The following is a 21,721-nucleotide window of genomic DNA, read 5'->3' as shown; positions in this document are numbered from 1 at the left end:
TATCTATCTATCTATCTATCTATCTACCTATCAATCAATCTATTTGTTGATTTTCTTTGATACCAGACATGGAACCTAGGACTTCACAGATTCCCCAGCCAAGAAAAGTATAATAGAACATGAAAGAAGATTGAAAATAGAGGCTTTGCCTTTGAGATGTGATGTATAATGATGAAAATTGGGCCTGGAGCTTTGTGGCAGAACCTAGCATGTGTAAGGCCTTGAAGTTCATTCTTAGGACTGTGCTAAAGAAATAAAGTCAAAGTCAAAGCAAAGCAAAGCAAAGCAAAGCAAATTAAGCTAACCAAACAAAATCATCTAAAACAAACTAAACCCAACCAAAGTAAGCTAACGGAACCAAGCAAAACCAAAGAAGATCAAATTAAAATAACCAAAGCAAACAAACCAAAGCAAATTAACCAAGCCAGCTCAATCAAACCAGTCAAACCAACTAAACCAAACCAAACAAATCAAACTAACTAAAACCTACCACACTAAACCAAACCAAGTGAATCAAATAAAACCAAACAAATAAAACATACGACAAAAAAGTGTTAATGAAACAGAGTGACATTAGACAGGCATGGGAGTGGATCAACAGCAGTATTTGATTTGATATTGGTATACACACAGATACACATACAGATACTCATGTATGCATGTACAGACAGACACACATACACACACAGAGATAGAGAGACAGAGACAGAGAGAGACAGAGGGACAGAGCGACAGAGAGACAGAGAGAGAGAGGGAATCTCTTATAGCCTGGGATGGTCTTCATTCAGTATGTCAAAGAGCATGACATTGAACTTCTGATCTTCCTCATTCCACCTCTAGAGTGTAGGAATTATATGTGTGTGTCATCATACCCGGTTTATGAGATACTAGTGATAGAACCCAAGGCCTTGGGTGTGCTACACAAGCACACTGTCGACTGACCTTCATCACTGGTCCTGTTTTATGACTTAAAATATTTTAAAATATGTTTTATTACTTGATTTCCTAGAGCTCTGTTATATTCAGTGTTTAGAAATTACAGTAGCAATGAAAACAACAACAATAATAATGATAGTTACCTACTATGGCTAACCTCCATCGTCAGCTTCGGTTTGACCCAATTAATAATCACCTACTGAATTAATGAGGCACAACTCTGGGTGTGTTTACGAGACTATTTCCAGAGACATTTAACTGAGGATGGTAGATCCACCTAGAATGTGGTTGGTACATGTATTTCCCAGAGGCTGGTCTCTGAATGAATAAAAGGAGAAAGAGTGTGCATCTTTGTTCTTTCTGGTGTCTGACTACTGACACAGTGTGAGCAGCTGCCTCACACTCCTGCCTTCATGACTGGCCACCACGATGGACTGTATCCCCTCAAACTGTGAGCCAAAGTAAACCCTTCCTTCCTTAAGTTGCCTTTATTAGGTATTTTGTCACAGCAGTGGGCAAAGCAACTAGTGTACTACTTTCAGTACTTGCTTTGCAGTGCACCAGGTACCATGAGCTACTTTAGCTATATCAGCTAAGACAATCATCGACTGTTTAAAATTATTTTTAAGTCTGAGAGCTGTGGCTTAGGAGAATCATTGCATCAATCATATTGAAATCTATGTATTTTGGTGTCGTAGTTCATGTTTTATTAATTTTATCATTGTTTCTACAGTATAATCATACACAGGGAATGACTTGGAAAGTAAGTGATGCATGAATATTTAGCAAATTCCAATTTTCAGACTTGAACATGATAAATATTTACTAGTAAGCATTAAGTTACTATTACATATATTAGTAAACTAACAATAACTTTATTTCTTTGACTCAGATGTACTCCAGGCTGCCAAACCTGCCAGATTTAGTCAGGTGAAGCTTTCTGAAAAATCAGATTTTTTTTTGTTTTGAGGAAGTGTGTTGAAAAGTACTAGGGGGAGTTTCTTTATGTCTCAAGAGCTTTTGGGGATGTTCTAGCCAGGGAGCTCAGCTCCTCATAAATCTTAGAGTAGTCTTCTTCATCAGGGAATATTGTCTTCTTAAGTAGCACATACAGCTTTGGGAGCAACACCCATGGAACAGTGAGGAGGAAATTGGCAGCCATGTACTGGTTGAATCAATAGAAACAGCTCTGTTGATTAATGGATGACAAATGTGTCAGTCTGCTTTTAGATATTCAAGGGTAAGGCATCTGTTAGCTTCCTCTTAAAAGGATAGGAGCACAAAAGGTGTGTGTGTGTGTGTGTGTGTGTGTGTGTGTGTGAGTGTGTGTGTTCATTCTCTTTTGACTTTCTTGAACATGGTGCTTGAAGCTAATAGAAGTTCTGAGCTATTGAGACATGCAAACATCTTAAGATATTTGACTAGAACTTACTACCTAAAACATGTGGGAAACATTACATTTAATTTTTATATTTTTAAATTTTGAGGCATCCTTAAAGTCTTGTTAACTTGCCTAAGGAAGCCTTTAATTTCTAATTTGTTGGTTTCAGTCTCACCAGTAGCTGAGATTAGAGGTCCTCATCATCACACTTACTGGCTTCTTTCTTGTTTTTCAGACAAGGTCTTATTTAGCCTAGGCTGTCCTTAAACTGATTATTTAGATACTATTAAACTAGCTAAGGAAAACCTCGAACTTCTGACTCTCCCTTTTCCACCTTTGTAGTGCTGAAGTTATTAGTGCAAACCACCATGCCTGCTGTTTGTGGCACTGGCGATCAAACCCAGGGCTTCTTTCATGCTAAGGCATGTAATCCAATTGAGCTGTGTGTCAAGCCCAATATTTGCATTCTTATTGATGAATGTGTATGTTACTTAGTCATATCTAATATTCTGAATGAGAAAAGAATGACAAATTTGGTGCATTTATAATTCTACTTCTATCTTGACTAATATTTCTATGTAGACTGATCTGAGCATATAATATTATTTATTAATAAATATACATATATGAGACCATGGTAAAGATTTTTGTTTTTCACAGAGTGAACTTCACAAGTTTTATAATATATTGTGTATTAATAGTTATAAAGTGAAGGGAAAAGATGAATGATGAATACCGAAATACTTTATCAATAGTGAGAGCTTTTGTTTTCTTCAATCTAATTACTTTTATTTAAAAGGAGATAGAGTAGCATCTAGTGGCCTAATTAGGAGGCTGAGGCAGAAGAATTACTTCAATCCAAAACTAAAAGTTCAAGACTAGGCTGAGTATTGTGTTGAGAATCCATCTTAGAAACAAAAAAGTCAAGCAAATCAGAAAAACACAAGAAAACAAGGACAAGAAATAAAGTGTACTTCTACATGCTGATGATTTTTTTTTCCTTTTTTGGCTGATGGACTATTAGCAAGGAGAAGCAGGGACTGGAGAGGTTGCTTACAGGGTAAAGGTGCTTGCTGTCAAGGATTGGAAATGTTGCAGCAATTTTCTGTTCTGCTGACTTGTTTTCTGGGGTTTAGGTGCTACTGTGGACGGCTGATTCAAGATCACCATGGGCTAGACCATGCTTGGAGCCTCTCAGCCACTGAGGACAATGGAAACGAGCATTGGTCTGTTGAGAAGCACACAGTGAAAAGCCCTACAGATACCTTCGGCACCATCAATTTCCAAGATGGAGAACATATCTACCATTCGAAGGTTTGCTGATCACCCAAACCATTTCACTAATTTTAAACAAAAAAAAACCTTGCCTGCATGCTCCCAAGGAGAGAGAGCCACACAGTGTGGCTTTATTGAGAAGGGAGCCTGTCATTGATCCATTGTCAAATCTAGCCTGGTCTTTTCTTCTCTTAGGTATGAGAGGCATTGTCTGCATCTCAGGTACAGGACTAGGTTGAGATGGGTGAAAAGATGATAATTTTAATAGTTATAGTAGCAGCAGGGACTGAGATGAGCTGAAGCTCCTGGAACAGTTGTTGAGTTCTGTGATTGCTTGTCCTTTGACTAACTCTGAGGGTGGTCACATGACAGGTTAATAGAACTCATCACTGTTTTACTGTTAGGTGGCTTCTGGACTATTGGATCCAGGTGAGGATGTTATGCCCCTTCAGCTTGGTGTGTCTAATAAGTTCTCAAAATTAGTTTTTTTTTAATATGACTTTAACACAGCAATGTTTTCCTTTCATTTCAGTTAACTCTATAAGTTTATAGTTTGGCACCTTTTTAAATTTTAGGGTAAGTTTGTCAGTCTGTTCCTTGTGCTGATTATGTGGCCAGCAAGGTGAAGTCATCCTACCAGTGCATTTACAGGCAAGTGGAGTTGTATAGTGCTTGTAAAATGGAGTCGCTCAGGGAAAGGTGTAGCCCGGAACACTAATTTTACAGTGTCCTGTGACCTTGGGCAGGGCACAGCCAGATTTTAACAGCAGCCTGGAAGAAGTAGGGGATGGGGACAAGGGTAACAATATCCTTGCAGGGTGCACCCCCAGTGACCTTACGTCTTCCCACTAGGCCCCACGTTCTACAGCTACTAACATGTCCCATTAATGATGCAGGCTGGTGAGTAGGCATTTAACAATGTGCTTTTAAGGATCCCATAGATCCAAATTGTAGCATACAGTGTTAACAGGTCCACTTGCCCTTAGGCATTCTCTTCTGTGGATGATAATTACCTGCTGTTTTCTTAGTAGCTTATTTCCCAAGTGGAGCAACCTCAGGAAAGCTGAATGCCAGTCATGTTCTGCAGGTGACATCAGAATTCCTCATCATAGGGTTGTAGTGCAGTTCTAGAGGAATCCACATGTAGGGCTACTCACCCTCTTGTATTTGACTATGTGTGCTTATTTCTGTATTAGGGCAGAAAAATACCCCTCATTTCCCAATCTGCTTTGGAGCCTAATTATTATTTTTTAACCAAAAATTGCCAAGTTTTTTATTTAAAAAAACAGAGATACATGTACAGATTTTAAAAGGCATTTTGTCATAAAACTTGATGAGTATATTTTTGTCAGTACTTAATTTTTTAAAGGTTTGATAATATGCATTGAAATCTTACTAGTTACAATAAGCATAAAGTATATACATGTAAAACAAAATGTAACACAGAAATAGTCAAAGTTTTCTTGTTGTGTATAGATTAAACATAATGATTTTTAAATACCAAAAATCCACAAGGCTATCTTCTTACCTCTTGGATTATTAATGATTTGAGGTCCAGGTGTACCACACTTTGAGAGGGTGCTATGCATTTTTTTCCCTAAGAAAAACTGAGGTTTACTTTTGGGGGGGGGCTTCATATAGTCTGTGAGTTGTTTTTGGGGTGTTTAGAGCTTTCTGGGGTTAGTATCCAATTATCAGTGACTGCATATTATGTCTCTTCTTTTGTGACTGGGTTACCTCACTCAGGATATTTTCTAGATGCATCCATTTTCTTAGGTATTTCATAACGTCATTGTTTCTGATAGCTGAGTAGTACTCCATTGTGTAAATATATCACAATTTTTGTATCCATTGTTCTACTGAAGGACATATGGGTTCTTTCCAGCTTCTGGCTATTATAAATAGGGCTACTATGAACATTGTGGTGCATGTGTCTTTGTTGTATGTTGGAGCGTCTCTGGGGTATATGCCCAGAAGTGGAATAACTGGGTCTTCAGGTAGTACTATGTCCAATTTTCTGAGGAACTGCCAGATTGATTTCCAAAGTGGTTGTTACAACCCCACTAACAGTGGAGAAGTGTTCCCCTTTCTCCAAATCCTCGCCAGCATCTGCTGTCATCTGAATTTTTGATCTTAGCCATTCTGACTGGTGTGAGGTGGAATCTCAGGGTTGTTTAGATTTGCATTTCCCTGATGGTTAATGATGTAGAGCACTTTCTTAGATGCTTCTCATTCATTCGATATTCCCCAATTGAGAACTTTTTGTTTAGCTCTGTACCCCATTTTTTAATAAAATTGTTTGATTCTCTGATGTCTAACTTCTTGAGTTCTATGTATACCTTGGATATTAGGGTACTATCAGATGTGGAGCTGGTAAAGATCTTTACTCAATTTGTTGGCTGCCGTTTTGTTTTCTTGACAGGGTCTTTAGCCTTACAGAAACTTTGCAATCTCATTCTTAGAGAGCCCTGCACACAATTTTTCCTTGAAATTTGATTCTCCTCCCTTTCGCTGTTTTTTCTAAGATATTTATTTATTTATTAATTGATTGATTGATTGATTGATTTGTGTGTGTGTGTGTGTGTGTGTGTGTGTGTGTGTGTGTGTCTGTCTGTCTGTCTGTCTGTGAAATGTATGACACATGTGTAGGGGTACTGTTGGAGACCAGAAGTGGACCTTGGGTACCCTGGGGCTGGAGTTACAGGCTGTTTTAGCCCTATTGTGGATGCTAAGAACTGAACTTGAATCCTCTGAAAGAACAGCAAGCACTCTACCGTGGAGCCATTTCTCTCTTTCTTTGTCCTTAGCCTATATGTCTGTCTACCTTTCTCTCATTGTTATTGTTTGTTGCGGTACTGCTGATAGAACCCAAGGCATATTATGTGCAAGCCAAGGGCTCTATTATTGTCCCACAACCCAGATACTGTTTATTCTTAACTGCTGTCATCTATTCTTTTCTCTATGTATTCATTACTTACTTTGTGCCTGGATACTCCCAAAGAAAATAGGTTTCCTGTATTAACATTGTTTGGACTGTGTTTGGGATGGGGGTAGGAAATAAATATTCAGGCCTCACAGAGGAAGAAGATGCCATGAGAATAGAACACAGTTTTTTTGAGGGAATGTGAATACACCTTCTATGAAAGGACACAGCATGCAATGAGAAAGGCATTCAACAGTAGAGAAAACTGACTCAGCTGTTAAGCTGGAGACCTGAATGTGAACAAGGTGAATGGCCCCAATGAAGCAGCTGGTTGTCTTGTGCAAAGGCCAAAGAGCATTCCGGAAAATTAAAAATGCAGCTGGAGATATCTGATGACAGTTAGCGTTTTTGTTTTTATTTTATGTGTAAGGATATTTTGCCGGTATTTATGTTTGTATCTCATGTGTGCCTGGCACCCATTGAGGTCAGAAGAGAGCATTAGATCTCCTGGAACTGGAGTAGCAGATGGTTGTAACTCTAGGAATTGAGAACTTGCATCCTCTGGAAGATCAGGTAGTGTCCTTAACCCCTGAGCCATCTCTTTAGCCCCTAGAATCAGCTGGTTTTAGACTCAGCTTTTGGCTGTCCTTATGTTACAGTGTTGTTTACAGGAGTGGATTTTACTACATGTCTCAGCATGGTACAGCTGCCCAGGCTTCCTCTCTCTTTCGGTTCATGAGGAACAGCACCAAAGCTTGAGAGTGTTTTCCTTTATTGTAGCTCCCTTCCCAAAATCCTTCTCACCTGATTCTACAAACCTGCCTATTAGGTTCTGCCTGGGGGAATGAGTTCCAAAAGAAATAGAAGCAGTGTTCTGTTTGCAGAGGCCAGGACTAATAGCTTAGTTCTTCAGAGATGTTTCTCCAAAAAGCAGTATCATCTAGTATGGGAAAGATTTAGAGGTGAAGACAGGCTCACTTGAGAGAAGAGCTGGGCACAGGAACTGGGCTGCTCCTTTGCCCTTGCCCACCGGTCTCAGCAACAAAACCATTTAGGAAGGGTCTGCCTATGTTGGTCCTCCCACTGCAGTGTGCTGTGTCCCCTGGTAGCTCAGTGGCCTCTCTCATACATAGGATTCTGATTAACTTTCTATCCTTCCTATTGCATATAGGTTGGTCAGAAATTCTAATATTTCTATTATGAAATGAAGTGGTCCCATAGTAGCAACTTCAAAGACAAATAGTAAACTAAATTGTTGACATCATTTCAGAGTCTGTTGTGGTAGTAATTATACTTGCTTGTGTGGAAGGCTCCACACATCATTTCTTTTGGCATAGACCTAGAATGCATGGATTTCTAATGCCCACCTTTCTATTCATAACACTGGCTTATTCCTACTTGTTGGTTAGTATTGCATTTGAAGAAGGCAAATTTGCCTAACTGTGGAGAACTTAAGTGGCTTATAGCCAGTCATGCCCTGTAATGTCAGGCCAGCTGCATTGAATCAGCGGCTCTCCCAGGTGACTTTACTGATTTTTCTTTGACTTGCACTCTCAAAAATGAACACAGTATTTTTTATTTGCATGTTTTTTAAACGTTTTAAAATTTATTCACTTTATATCCTGTTCACAGTGCCCTCTTGTTTACCCTCTCCCATAATCCTTCCCTCCCTGCCCTCTTTTCCTCTGGGGGGATAGGAGCTCACTGGGTATCCTTCTACCTTGGCACTTCAAGTCTCTGTGGAGCTAGGCACATCTCTGCCACTGAGGCCAGACAAGGCAGCCCAGTTGGAAGAATGTATCCACTGATGGGGAGCAGCGTTTGGGACAGCCCCTGCTCATTTCACAGCCCCTGTTCTGAATTCACACGAAGACCAAGCTGCACATCTGCTACCTATGTGCAGGGAGACCTAGGTCCAGACTGTGTATGGTCTTTGGTGGTTCAGTCTCTGAGAGCCCCAAGGGTCCAGGTTAGTTGACTCTGTTGATTTCCCGTGGAGTTCCTATCCCTTTCAGGGTTCACAATCCTTCCTCCTATTCTTCCATAAAAGTTCCCAAGCTCCATCCACTGTTTAGCTGTGCGTGTCTGAATGTCTGAGTCAGCTGCTGAGTGGAGCCTCCCAGAGGACATTCGTGCTATGTTCCTGTTGAGTGCACTTACTTTCTTTTTAATTTCTCATAGGAATAATCATATGCAAAGAAATTGTTGGTGGGTACACTAAAAGATTCTATATATGTTCATGCTTCTAAATTTTTAAAAACTTTCATATGAAAACAATCAAGGAAGTGCAAATTCATGTCCTCTATAAAGAGTCACATTTTATCTGCTTTGTAAAGCTCCCTCCAAATGGCTTTGCTGATGCACCGATGAAGTGATGAAGTATTGTCTTTCCCTCACTTTCAGTCTTCTGAAGAACTGTGGAGACCAAACCTCCAACTGGAGGAAGCTTTTTTCCAGAAGGAAGTTGGAGGGAGTATAGAACCTTTAAAAGCAAATATTTCCGTTAGATGAAGTTATACTTCTAGAGAGGCCCTGGATACATCTGGCCAAGCTGTAGCTACCTTAGTGGGTCTCCTGTGTGTTTATTGTCTTTACTGTCTAGCATGCTTCCCTGAGTTCTGTTGATGGCTCTGTGCTGTTCTTCCAGTACATTAGAACTTCTTGGGATACAAAATCAGATCATCTGTTGCACTTAATGTTGAAAGAGTGGAACATGGAGCTGCCGAAGCTTGTGATCTCTGTTCATGGGGGTCTTCAGAACTTCAGTATGCCCTCCAAGCTCAAAGAGACCTTCAGCCAGGGTCTGGTCAAAGCTGCAGAGACCACAGGAGCATGGATAATTACAGAAGGCATAAACTCAGGTAAAGCTCACGCCTGACTCCCTCCTTCTTTCCTTCCCCCTTTCTAACTGTGAGTTAGGTAGACTCTGCAGCACTTCACAGAATATATGGTGATAGTAGGGAGAAAGACGAACCAAAGCAAACCAAAAGACCCACCTCCAACACAGTGGTGTCTGAACCTCATGCTTTTACATCAGAGGTAATCTGCAGGTTAGTTTACTGGTACACTGAAGAACACTAGAATGATCATGATGTCAAGCAGAGCATGGGGCATTCTAGAAAGGCAAGAGGGCAAGAGTAGTGTCTACCGTTAGAATCGGTCAAAGAAGAGGAGAACTATTTAGCTCCTTGTTCAGTAGTAAGAAGTAGAGAGGCTAAGAGAGGAGAGAGACAGCCAAGAAGCCCGCATCTAATTCGATTGTGCTTGGAGCCTACTTTAAAAAAAATGATGTTTTACATGTGCTTGTCTGTTTGTGTCTATCAGGATCATTGCTTAGCATGATCTGTGAGCTCAAACTCGATTCTACTCTGATTTCATAGGAGTGTCCAAGCATGTTGGGGATGCCCTAAAAGCCCTTTCCTCTATGTCTTTGAGGAAAATCTGGACAGTTGGAATCCCTCCTTGGGGTGTCATTGAGAACCAGAGAGAGCTGGTTGGAAAAGATGTGAGTAGAAAATAATTTACATCAGAGGGAAAGGGATATCTATCTCAGTTGTCAGCTTTACAATGTACCCAAATGTTGATAAGATACCCCAAATGTAATAAATCCCAAACTGTCGTCTGTTTTCCTGCTACATTTGTCACTCTATCTCACAAAATGCCAGCTCAGTTTCACAACTGCCAAAGCCAAAAAGCTTGGACTAAGCCTAGAGGGATCGCTTTGTGTTATGTCTCAAACTTGACCTGTCAATCAACTCTTAGCTGCACTTTCAGAATATTTCCAGACGATTAATTATTTTTTCCATCCAGTGTCGTATTTGGCAGATGCAAGCGGCCATGTTTTGACATCCAAATGCTTGTAAGAGTCTTTCCTCCTCTCATTCTTGTCTTCTGTTATAGTCTAGTCTCAGTACAACAGCTGAATAATTCATGTAAAATATACATCAGACCATGCTCCTCTAGTTCTTCTTGTAAGCTCTTCAGTGGGTCCATCCTTCACCCAGCCGATGTGTAGAAACTTGCAGTGTTTTGCACCGAGTACAGTACACTGTTTAGTTGGCCCCTTCTAGTTCTCTTGCCCCAGCTCACTCTGCTCTGCCTCATTCATCCCTGTGTTTTGATGGTGTGTGGGCATGTGCATGCACATATTGTAGACTTGTGGGGAGGCCAGAACACAACATTGGTGCCATTCCTCAGGTGTCCTACCATGCCCCCCATTTCTTTCTTTTGAGATAGCATCTCATATGGGCCTCTTACTGAGTAGGCTACGCAGCCCAGCCACAGAACACCAGGGATCTGCCAATTTTATCTTCCCAGTACTGGCATTACAAACATGGACAAAAACCTTGGCTTTTTTCTCCACCTCCCCTCCCCTGCTTTCTCTCTCTCTCTCTCTTTTTTAAATGTGCACTCTGGGGATTGAATTCAGGTCCTAATAAGCTCTCTGCTATATGACCCATCTTTCCAGATCCCTGCATCTGTGTCTGTTGGAAGGGAATGGATGGAGCCCCCTGAGCCATTGCCAGAGTCCATTTCATTTCTTCTTCTTCCTCATCCTCCTTCTCCTTCTCTTCTTCTTCTTCTTCTTCTTCTTCTTCTTCTTCTTCTTCTTCTTCTTCTTCTTCTTCTTCTTCTTCTTCTTCTTCTTCTTCTTCTTCCTCTTCCTCTTCCTCTTCCTCCTCCTCCTCCTCCTCCTCCTCCTTCTCCTCTTCTTCTTCTTTGTAAATTGAAAGTTTTTATTTGGTATTTATTATACATTTTTTAGGATTTGTAAATCTGGCTCTTGATTTGTTGGTCTGAGGGCTGCTTTGTGTGGTCTGTAAATCAGCTTTGTGATGCTCCAAATCAATTCAGTTGTAGGGATAAAGCTCAGTGCCAAAGTGAAGGGGGGAAATTGAGGGACATATAACTGTGATGACCATCAGACAAAGAGCATCTGCATAGGACCAGTGGATGCCACACCTACACATTGGGAGGATGAAGGCTCCTATGATTTTCTGGTGATTAGAAATCATTTTTAAAAGTATTGTTTGGATATTCTATGTATTTATATTTCAGATGCTATTCCCTTTCCCTCTCCCATCCCTCCCTCACTCCCCTTTTATCTATGAAGATGCTTCCACCTACAATCACCCACTCCCACCTCATCGCCTTAGCATTTCCCTACACTGGGGAGATGAACCTTCATTGGACCAAAGGCCTCTTCTCCATTGATGTCAGACAATGTTATCCTCTGCTACATATGCAGCTGGAGCCATGAGTCTCTTCATATGTACTCATTGGTTGGTGTTTTACCTGGTTTGTTTGGTTGATAATGTTTTTCCCATGGGGTTACAAACCCTTTCAGCTCTTTCAATCCATTCTTTAGCTCCTCCATTGGGGTCTTAGTGCTCAGTCTAATGTTTAGCTGCAAGCATCCTCATCTGTATGAGTAAGGCTCTGGAAAAGCCTCTGAGGAGGCATCCATATCAGGCTTCTGTCAGTAAGCATTTCTTGGCATCAGCAATAGTGACTGGGTTTGGTGGTTGCATATGGCATGGATACCCAAGTGAGGCAGTCTCTGGATGAGCTTTTCTTCAGTACCTGCTCCACTTTTTGTCCCTGTAACTCCTCCCATATTTTGTTCTCCCTTCTAAGAAGGTCTGAAGCATCCACATTTTGGTATTCCTTCTTTTTGAGCTTCACATGGTCTGTGAATTGCTTCTCCATTCCTAAAATGTAATGACAGAATCTTACACCATGAGTCTGCTCTTTGTCATTTTATTAACAGTTATTTTCTCGTGTCAGTTATAGTCGGCATGGCCACGGTTTATTTTTACTTTGGTTCAGAAAATTACACATATTAGACAGCGGCGAGGTTAGAACCATGAGTTGTGTGTGCCATTCCATAGTTTAAACATCTATTAACTTGTTGTCCTCTTTTGTTTCGTGCATTCTTTTATTCATTTACAAATAACAGTATTCATTATTTTGAAGCAAATTTCACACACCAAGTAATTGTATCTGAAAAATAAATGTTCTTAAAGTTCTCCTTTTTAATCAACTCATGAATTAGAACTTTCCCATAGGACTTTCTCTCACATCCTTACTTTTGTTAACTCTCCAGCTCTTCTTTCTAGTCTCCTCCCCAATTCTAGCTTAGTCCTTCGCACTGCAGCATCTCCTCCATCTGCTTTGATATCACATGTGTTCTAGATCACTACCCTGCATCCATGCCTTGCCCAGCTCACATCTCTCTTCTTGGGCTTTTGCCTCTGCAGACATTCATCCCAGATTAAACAAAGACATCTGAAAATTGAAGCTGTGCATAAATGAAAGCCAAAGTTGGACACCTTCTATTTCATACTTTCTATTACAACCCTGAAAATTCATATATTTGCTTACATGGCCAACAGATATATTTATCAGATTTCCTGCTTTCAGTAGTATGGAATGTAATATTCATGGTATTGTAGAAAATAGATGACAATATTCATCTTTTTTTCTTCTTTTATACAATGCATCCTGACCAGAGTTTTCCCCACACTTCTCCTCAGGGTTCCTCGCAGTCTGTCTTAAAATAGAGAGTTTTTGTTTGTTCTTGTTCTGTTCTTTTTGTCCAAACTCCTTCCAAATACAGTATAACCACATGCAGAAAACTGATAGTTAATATGCAATCTGGATACTACTGATAAATCTACTATCACTACCACCACACACACACACACACACACACACACACACAGAGAGAGAGAGAGAGAGAGAGAGACACACACACAGAGTCTATAAATGTCAAATAGACGTAGATACTACATTACTTTATCCTTCATTTTGTTTGAAATAGGTGAAAAAAAGTGCTGAATGCTATTCAGAAGTGCAGTAGAATAAGCTTTGGATAGTGATGTAGCCTATGGATGGTTTTCCATCCTTGAACTATATTTTAGTGGTTAGAAGCAAGGGAAGTATTTAGAACCATTTTAGGAATATGACAACCCAGACATCAAAGCACATGGTTATGTGCTTATCTTGCTGAACAGGTTTGGGTATTATTGAATTTATCTTTGTCATGCACTGTGAGGTGAATGGTGATATAGGACCTCATTTCATCTATAATGAATGAGGTCTTTTTAGAAAAGATATGGGGTTGAGAAACACTGTCCTAAATTGTGATACTTTTGATCTAGAAAAGTCCTCCACTAGTGTACACGTTTAGAACCAATGACGTGTCGGCAGAAACTTTGAACTCTGATGCTCTCTTGTCCTTGCTGTCTCTCAGGTGGTGTGTATGTACCAGACGCTGAGTAACCCACTCAGCAAGCTCACCACACTCAACTGTATGCACTCTCACTTCATTCTGTGTGATGATGGGACTATTGGCAAGTACGGAAATGAAGAGAGGCTCAGGCGGAACCTGGAGAAGCATCTTTCAATGCAGAAGATACACACCTGTAAGTTCTGTCAGAGCTCAGCATCTAGCTGGGGCCTTGCTAGTGAACAAGGTACCTCCTTATCATCTGCTCAGGGTGGACAGACTTCAGTGATCACTGTCTTGGAACAGCCAGAGCATCCAGTTAACATAGCCTAGCCAAAAGATAAACTAAAGCAGTATATATGTTGATACAGAATTGTTGGTGACGACGGTAGAACAGAGGACGTAATCTTTGGTGGGTCAGGATAGTCAGTTTATTATGAAGGAAACTTTAGCAAAGCTTCCAAGAGAATGAAGGACTAGATAGAGAAAGAAGGGGTGGGGGAGTTTCCATGTGTAAATGGGAACAATTAAAGGGCAATACAGACATGAACCTTTGAGGAATATGTGTCTAAGGTTTGGTTGTCAAGGAAGACAGACATTTTCTGCATGGGCTCAGTGACTTTAGGTAGGGGAAGGTTTAAAATCAGAAATAAGATACAGGTTAAAATTAGATAGGCCTTTAGAAATAAGGATACCAAAAGCTTATGCTTTATGCTGTGCTTGCACAACTACTTTAAGAAAGTCATTTCAGGCTGAAGAATATGTGTAGCAGACTATAGGTAGTCCATTTATCAAGGTATTTGAGGAGATGGTCCATCATGGTGGGGTTGTCAAGGCAACAGCTGCACATTCACAATCAGGAAGCAGAGAGAAATGAGTGCATGCTAGTGCTCAGCATGTTTTCTCAACTTTATATAGTTCAGGATGTTCTGCCCAGAGAATAGTCCTGCTAACATTCACGATGGGTCTTCCCAGATCAATACATGCAATCAAGATAGTCTCCCACAGGCATGCCTAGAGCTCCATCTCCCAGATGATTCTAAATTCTTTTAGTTGTCAACTCACACTGACCATCATAGATGGGATTAGAATTGGTGGGTACACAGTATATCTTTAATCAATATCTGTTTATTTCTTCCTTCCTCCTCTCTCTTGGTGGTTGTCTTGGAAATTCTTGTGTATTGACATTTGATCTTAATATCTGGTGTGTCCATGGGGGATGGCATATTTGTATTTGCTATTCATATAGTTTGACAGAATGAAGATATGTAACTACTGATTATTTAATTCTAAAAAAAGAAGAAAAACCCAAAGTATCTTTGAAATTGCTGGCAAGCCTTCCTTACTAGCAAGTACTTATAAAAATGAAGTGAAATGAAATAATAAATGAAGTATAATAACTCAAGTTAGAGTTGCTGTAGGAATCCCAGGCCTCTGGATATTGGCCATGGAATGGGACCAATGAACAGTAGTTGTTTGTCATCGATTGTCATGTCAAGGTAGGAAGCCTGCTCCTCCTGATAATCTTACTGTGGTCTCCATAGGTCAAAGTATTGTTTCTCAAGATGACTGTTTAGGAACTGCTAACGTAAAGAACCATGATCTTCTTGATTATTATTGGGGTTTGGCACTATTGTGTTTGTTTTCCATCTTTTCTCCAAGCATACAAAGAGTTAAAGACACACATGTATCTGTGATTATACTGTTTACAGAATTTGACCATTTGTCTGTCTCCTGCTATGCTTTCCCCCTCTTTATCCATCCCTCCCTCCCATGAACTATTTCCATGAGAAGGCTCTTCCCATATAGCTTAGGCTGGACTTCTTTTTTTTTTTTCTTCTTCAAATTTCTAGTCTTTTATTTTATAAAACACAGTATTTTAATTGATTATCTAGAAATCTCATATAATGCACCCTGATCAGAAATCACAGGAGAGGGGGAGGGGATGTAGGAGAACTTGGAGGTCTTCTTCATTCTTATCGGTAGGCAGCAGCCTACAGCTCTCTAATGAGGCTTCCAGGCACTAGACATTTAACTTTTTACAGAAAATGATAATTAAATTTATCTTAAAAAAACTGATAGACAAAATAAAGTTGTATATATTCTTAAAGGACCATGGATGAATTGTATTTTACTCCAAAGCAATTAAACATCTCTCCTATTTCTTTACGATGGGCACTTTCACAATCGTCATGGATGGAGCCTTGTGATGTGTGCCCCAAATCATTGTTGTCAGTACTCATACTTCATTTATTGTCTAATTATAGCTTAGTACCCACTGATCAACCTTTAAATTGCTCTGCCTTCTGCTTAAATTTTATAGTAAGACAGTTTTTTTTGAGAAAGCAATCATAAATATAGTTATTTTTGAAAGAATTAGCTATTGACTCAAATTGTTTCTAGCAGGAACAAAATTCCCTTTTTGCTCTTTCCCAAAATACCTGTATTGATTTTCCTTCTTGGTGATAAAATATTGCATTTTTAAAACTCACAGAGCATGCATTAAAAGAAAAAAATAGAATTTTTACAATGCTGTTATAAACAGCCATTAACATTTTCATATATAAACTTTTAGAAGTTTTCTGTACACACACACACACACATACACAATCAAAGATAGACAGACAAACATACACATGTACACACAATTTTTCAGCATAAAACTGATATCAATGCTTCTTTTTTTGATAGTCTTTTCCTCTTTACTAAGCATAACATATTTTCCAGGCAATAGATACAGTTAACACATATCTAATTCCCATGCTATTATATGGGATATTAGGAATTCTCTTTAATTTTTCTTTTAGGGCTGGAAGTGTAGATCACTGCTTGAATCTAGCATGTGGAAAAGCCCTGAAATTGATCTTCAGTACCCATCAAAACTCTTATATATTTATATTATCTCAAGATTAATAACATATTAAAACATTGTTATTACTTTTGTAAGATATTGTCAGAGGCTAAATCCATCTGTCGTCATACTCACTGTGTGCTCAATAGCATCTTAAAAACGGAGATAACAATGAAGTAGGATTGAATCGAAAGGAATGAAAGATTATCACACCAGTTAGTTAGACAACATGCAATATTTGGGTACCTGCAACAGCCAATCACAGCATTTGTGGAGTGCAGGATAAGGGTACACAATGATGCCCACATGCTGCTATGACATAGTTAAAAGCTTGAAATCACTAATATGCTACTAATATGCACTAATATACTCTGCTCATTGGCCTTGATACATGTAAGCTAGGCCGGCTTATGTTCAGAGTTCTTAGGTTTTATCAGTACTGAGCCAGAGCAGCACAGTGGGGGCGGAAGTGGGCCCCTCAGCCTATTCACTCTGTTTCTGTTGGTCTCTGACTCAATCTACAATTCCAGATGGGCTACATCTTAAAATCTTCTGGATGCTCAAGTTGGGATCAAATATCTTTTTATCACCTCTCTACTTTTCAAATCTTCCCTTGCTTTGCTGAGGATGTACTTGGGTCAGAGGCCCAAGCAGTCCCTGGAAGCCAAGATCTTGGGAGCATTACGAACCTCAGGAAGTGGTCTATGAGCATAGACTTTTCTTGGAAGTCAGCCTGTTTAGACCCCTGTCTCAGTTAGGGTTTTTGTTGCTGTGAAGAGACACTATGATCACAATATTTCTTAAAAAAGAGAACATTTAACCGGGGCAGGCTCATAGCTTCAGAGGCTTAGCTCATTATCATCATAGGAGACATGGCAACAGCAGACAAACATGGTAGTGGAGAAGTAGTTGAAAGTTCTGCATTTAGATCAGCAAACTGCAGGAAGAGAGAGGGATAGTGGGCCTAGCTCGAGCATCTGAAACCTCAAAGCCCAGTGACACCCTTCCTTCAACAAGACCACACCTACTCCACAAGGCCATACATTCTAATAGTGACACCTCTATGAGGCTATGGGAGACACTTTCATTTAAGTTCGCACCTAAATGGTCACCTTCTGCACTGTTAATGGTTTGTTGTATATTCTTTCAGAGGTTTCTGTCCACTTATAGGACATGCTATTGATATAGGCATGAACATACATACATAGACAAATACATATTAATACACAGGGCTTTGAAAATACAAATAGGGTGTATCATGAATGTCTTTTTATAAGATTTTCATTTAGTAGCTTTTATAAAAGAATCCTCCACAGTTGCTGCAGCTTGTTTTTATCTTGTGCTTTGATAAGGTAATATCTAATCACAATAAGAAATTCAAACACTGAAAGATATACCATACTGAACTAGAAAAGACATTGAAAGTTGCTCTTGCCACCATTAAAAGTAACGGAGCTGACAAAGCCTGATTTGATGAGTGGCAGAAAAACTGGCATCTAGTATCTAGTTCTGCTTACTTTGAAATTCTTTAGAATTTGTAACAATGAAACATTAAAATGTTGTAAGGCTTTTTGAAAAAAGGTATTGAAATCTTTTATTGATCTTTTACCCAGAAAAAGTTTAAAGATGCCCTCAGCATATCTGCTCCATTTTATCTGAAGTCTAAGTTTCTGATTTGGTGTTGATCTGATAAAGCAGAAAGATAACAGTAGCAGCTGAAGGATTTAAGTGTAGAAGTAAGGTGGCTGGCTTTGTAACAATGTGGTACTATTTGCCACCTGTAACAGGCTCAAGACAAGGTGTGCCTGTGGTGGGGCTGGTGGTGGAAGGAGGCCCCAATGTCATCCTCTGGGTATGGGAGACTGTCAAGAACAAGGAGCCTGTGGTGGTGTGCGAGGGTACCGGCAGAGCTGCTGACCTCTTGGCCTTCACTTACAAACATTTGGAGGATGGAGGGTGAGTTGTTGACCCTTCCATTTTGAAAACATTGTGACTATTAATCCTTCCCCTTTGGACTTTTAAGCTGTGTATTTTCCTGGGCTAGATACTGACACAGCACAGGCCAAGACTGTCACTCCTCTTCCAGTGACTGGACGTGTGCAACAGACCAGGAGAGTTGTCACCTTAGCTGAACAATGGACCACCATTTTAGGGGTACAGACTGTTTGAGAGTATTTTGCCCAAACTGTGAAAACTCACTGCCTTCTGAAATCGTTTCAGTTTGTGAATACTACCTTAGAGTGTGTTGCTTCAGCATCCTGGTAGATTATTAATACCCCTCACATTAAAATTTGTGTCTGTATCCCTCTATTCCTGCCATGCATTTGGTTCTTACTCATGCGTTGTCTTGAGGTTGGTCTCTTCTTTGAGTTGCATCAAGTTATGCCCATTTATTTCTCTGCCAGGATTCTACGCCCGCAGGTGAAAGAAGAGATCTTCTGCTTGATTCAGAACATGTTCAACTTTAGCCTTAGACAGTCTAAGCACCTTTTCCAAATTCTAATGGAGTGCATGGTGCACAAGGATTCTGTAAGTATGATGAGTTGACTTTCAGAAAAGGCTACCTTCCAGAAATCAAACATTTCTTTTCAAATTAAAAAAAAAAAAACTTGGAACACCCATTTTGAACTTTGATGAATATAATTCGGCAACATTTGACTCTTGAGTTTTGTAAACTTGGCTTCTTGTTGCTCCACCTTCATTCCTGCCCTTCATGCTTTAAATGTCAGCATCTATTTAGGACAAAGCACTTAGAAAAGCAGTATCACAGAAGAGTTACCAAACACAAACACTTGAAGGGGTGAAGGAACAGCTCCAGTGGTTAGTGAACTCATTTGATGCGTTAAATTACCACATTATAGCATATTGAGTGAGACTTGCAGGATGGCACCCTGTGTACATTGGACACGGGCAAATTTGAGAATAGAGCATGCAATAGTGAATGTAGTTGAACTGAGTATGGTGGAATACACCTTTAATTCCAGCATTAGGCAGAGGCAGAGTAACAGAGAGAGGCAGAGAGAGGCAGAGAGAGGCAGAGAGAAGCAGAGAGGCAGAGAGAGGTAAAAATCGGCAGAACACACTCTTGATCTTTTTGAGTTCAAGGCCAACCTGGTTTATGTGGTGGCTTCCAAGCTAAGCAGAGCCACATAGTGAGACCCTGCCTCGCAAAGCAAAGCAAAGCAAAGCAAAGCAAAGCAAAGCAAAGCAAAGCAAAGCAAAGCAAAGCAAAGCAAAGCAAAGCAAAGCAAAGCAAAGCAAAGCAAAGCAAAGCAATACAAAGCAAAGCAAAGCAAAGCAAAGCAAAGCAAAGCAAAACAATGCAAAGCAAAGCAAAGCAAAAACAAGCAAAGCAAAGCAAAAACAAGCAAAGCAACAAGGCTATGACTATAATGAAGACTCAGGAGAACTGCTTTATGTTTCAGGGAACTGCTTCCAAAATTTGTACCGATAACTACTAGAAAGATGGAAAACAGAAAATTCGAGTAAAAATGCACATATATTGTCATTTGTAGCAGTATCTCCAAAAATGGGAGGCTTAGCAAAATCAGAAAAAGATTGTGGTAGTACTGAAGCTTCTGACCTTGCAAAACCAATGGAACAAGTTCAAGCCTGGCAAAAATGTAAAACCCTTTGGCATCTTCAGTGGCCACAGCCCTGTTTATAAGTAGCCACACACTTTCAAATCCACTCTTCCATCTGAAACTTCCCCAGGCCTGAATTCAAGATGGCAACTGTGCTCAATCCCAGTTTTGAAATTATGCAGCTGAAGGCTAGACAATTTATGTGATTTGTCCAGTTATCCGGTTAGGAAATGGTAGGCCTGATCTAGGCTCAGAGGTGACACCCTGCCATGCTTTGCATGGTTCGAAGAAAAGGCCATGGGAAAGAGGTCCCTATAGTGCTTGCTTCTCCCTGTCACTGTGTAATGTAATTAATGAGCAGTGAGCGGAAAGATCAAGAGAAGCAAAGGAAGAAAACTGTGGGGCTCACATGCCAGCAGTTGAGCTCTGTGTAGTTGGTGGTAGAAGGTTTGCTTATGCACACAGGAGCATGCTGGGTAAAAGCATCCAACATGTGCAGATATAGTAGCATAGTTTTGAAATAGGGCCTTGAGTAGGTTATTTTTAGTTAGGTCCTTTTATTCCCAGAATCTTTGTCATTTTGTGGACATGTAACTTAGATACAGCCCCAAGGTGGGCTAGTTAGATCTAGTCCTACTTGGGACCATAACTTGCCATTCCTGGCTTTTTCCTTGTCAATGGAGCTTCCTGTATTAGTGAAATATACTTTCATTTGGAAAAATGTAGTGTGAATGTAAATAGGTACAAATGTAGGTCAAGTCTAGACAGGAGGCCAAAAAAGGACAATGCACACACAAAAGAACACATGCTACAGAAAGATGAAAACAACCCGTGTGTGGAGAGGGCACAAAGAGGGGTACAGGAGGAGTGGGGATACCAGAGAAACAAGAACCACAAAAACATCCTACTTTGCTAAAAAGCCTTACAACACATGTGCTGACTTATTTTAAAAGTTGTTCACACGTTAGATGTTCTGGGCACTTGGACACTGGGAAGACAGCAGTTCACTGTCCCATCCCTGGGGTCCATGGTCCTCATATTGAGTTTAAGCAAATGTTTGAGGATTCACTGATCACTAAGAAGTAAGGATCTTAGTCTCTAAATTTAAGTGAGCACAGGGCTCCCATGTATTTGCCATTCTGGAGGAGGAATGAGTTGATATGTATTGGGCATTAACACAGAGGCTCTCTCCCTGAGGCAGGGGAGTAATAAGCTCTGCTACACATGGGATTTTTAAAGTTTATTTTTTTCCCCAAGGTGCCTCTAATTTTTGTCACCTTATTTGAAACAAATTTTCTTCAATTAGTAAAATAGAACCATGGAGTTTTGAAATGGCAAAGCAAGGAATCTTTTCTCCTGTGGCTTAAATGCTGATCTTATGGCACCATTTGAAGGCATTTCTAAGGTAGATTCTAAACTGTGTGGCTTTCTGATTTTTACGCATCACAGATTACCATATTTGACGCTGATTCTGAGGAGCACCAAGACCTTGATTTAGCAATCCTCAAGGCTTTGCTGAAGGGTGAGTGACCTAGGAGAT

At 40.0% G+C, this 21,721-nt stretch overlaps 1 protein-coding gene across 1 annotated transcript in view; it reads left to right on the top strand.

Annotated features, from left to right (window-relative positions):
• The window catches only part of TRPM6 (transient receptor potential cation channel subfamily M member 6), a gene marked incomplete at both ends in the record, with an annotated part of 141,027 nt that overhangs the window by 26,986 nt on the left and 92,320 nt on the right, over positions 1 to 21,721 (top strand). Inside the window, 9 exon segments of the mRNA XM_080912911.1 lie at positions 1,829 to 1,851; positions 1,854 to 1,866; positions 3,454 to 3,631; positions 9,163 to 9,376; positions 9,896 to 10,020; positions 13,771 to 13,942; positions 18,385 to 18,553; positions 19,003 to 19,126; positions 21,631 to 21,703. Coding sequence (XP_080769037.1) covers positions 1,829 to 1,851; positions 1,854 to 1,866; positions 3,454 to 3,631; positions 9,163 to 9,376; positions 9,896 to 10,020; positions 13,771 to 13,942; positions 18,385 to 18,553; positions 19,003 to 19,126; positions 21,631 to 21,703 — 1,091 coding nt within the window.

Source organism: Micromys minutus (assembly GCF_963924665.1).
Source record: "Micromys minutus genome assembly, chromosome: 2".
Classification (NCBI taxonomy): Eukaryota; Metazoa; Chordata; class Mammalia; order Rodentia; family Muridae; genus Micromys; species Micromys minutus.
This window is presented reverse-complemented; position numbering and strand designations above follow the sequence as displayed.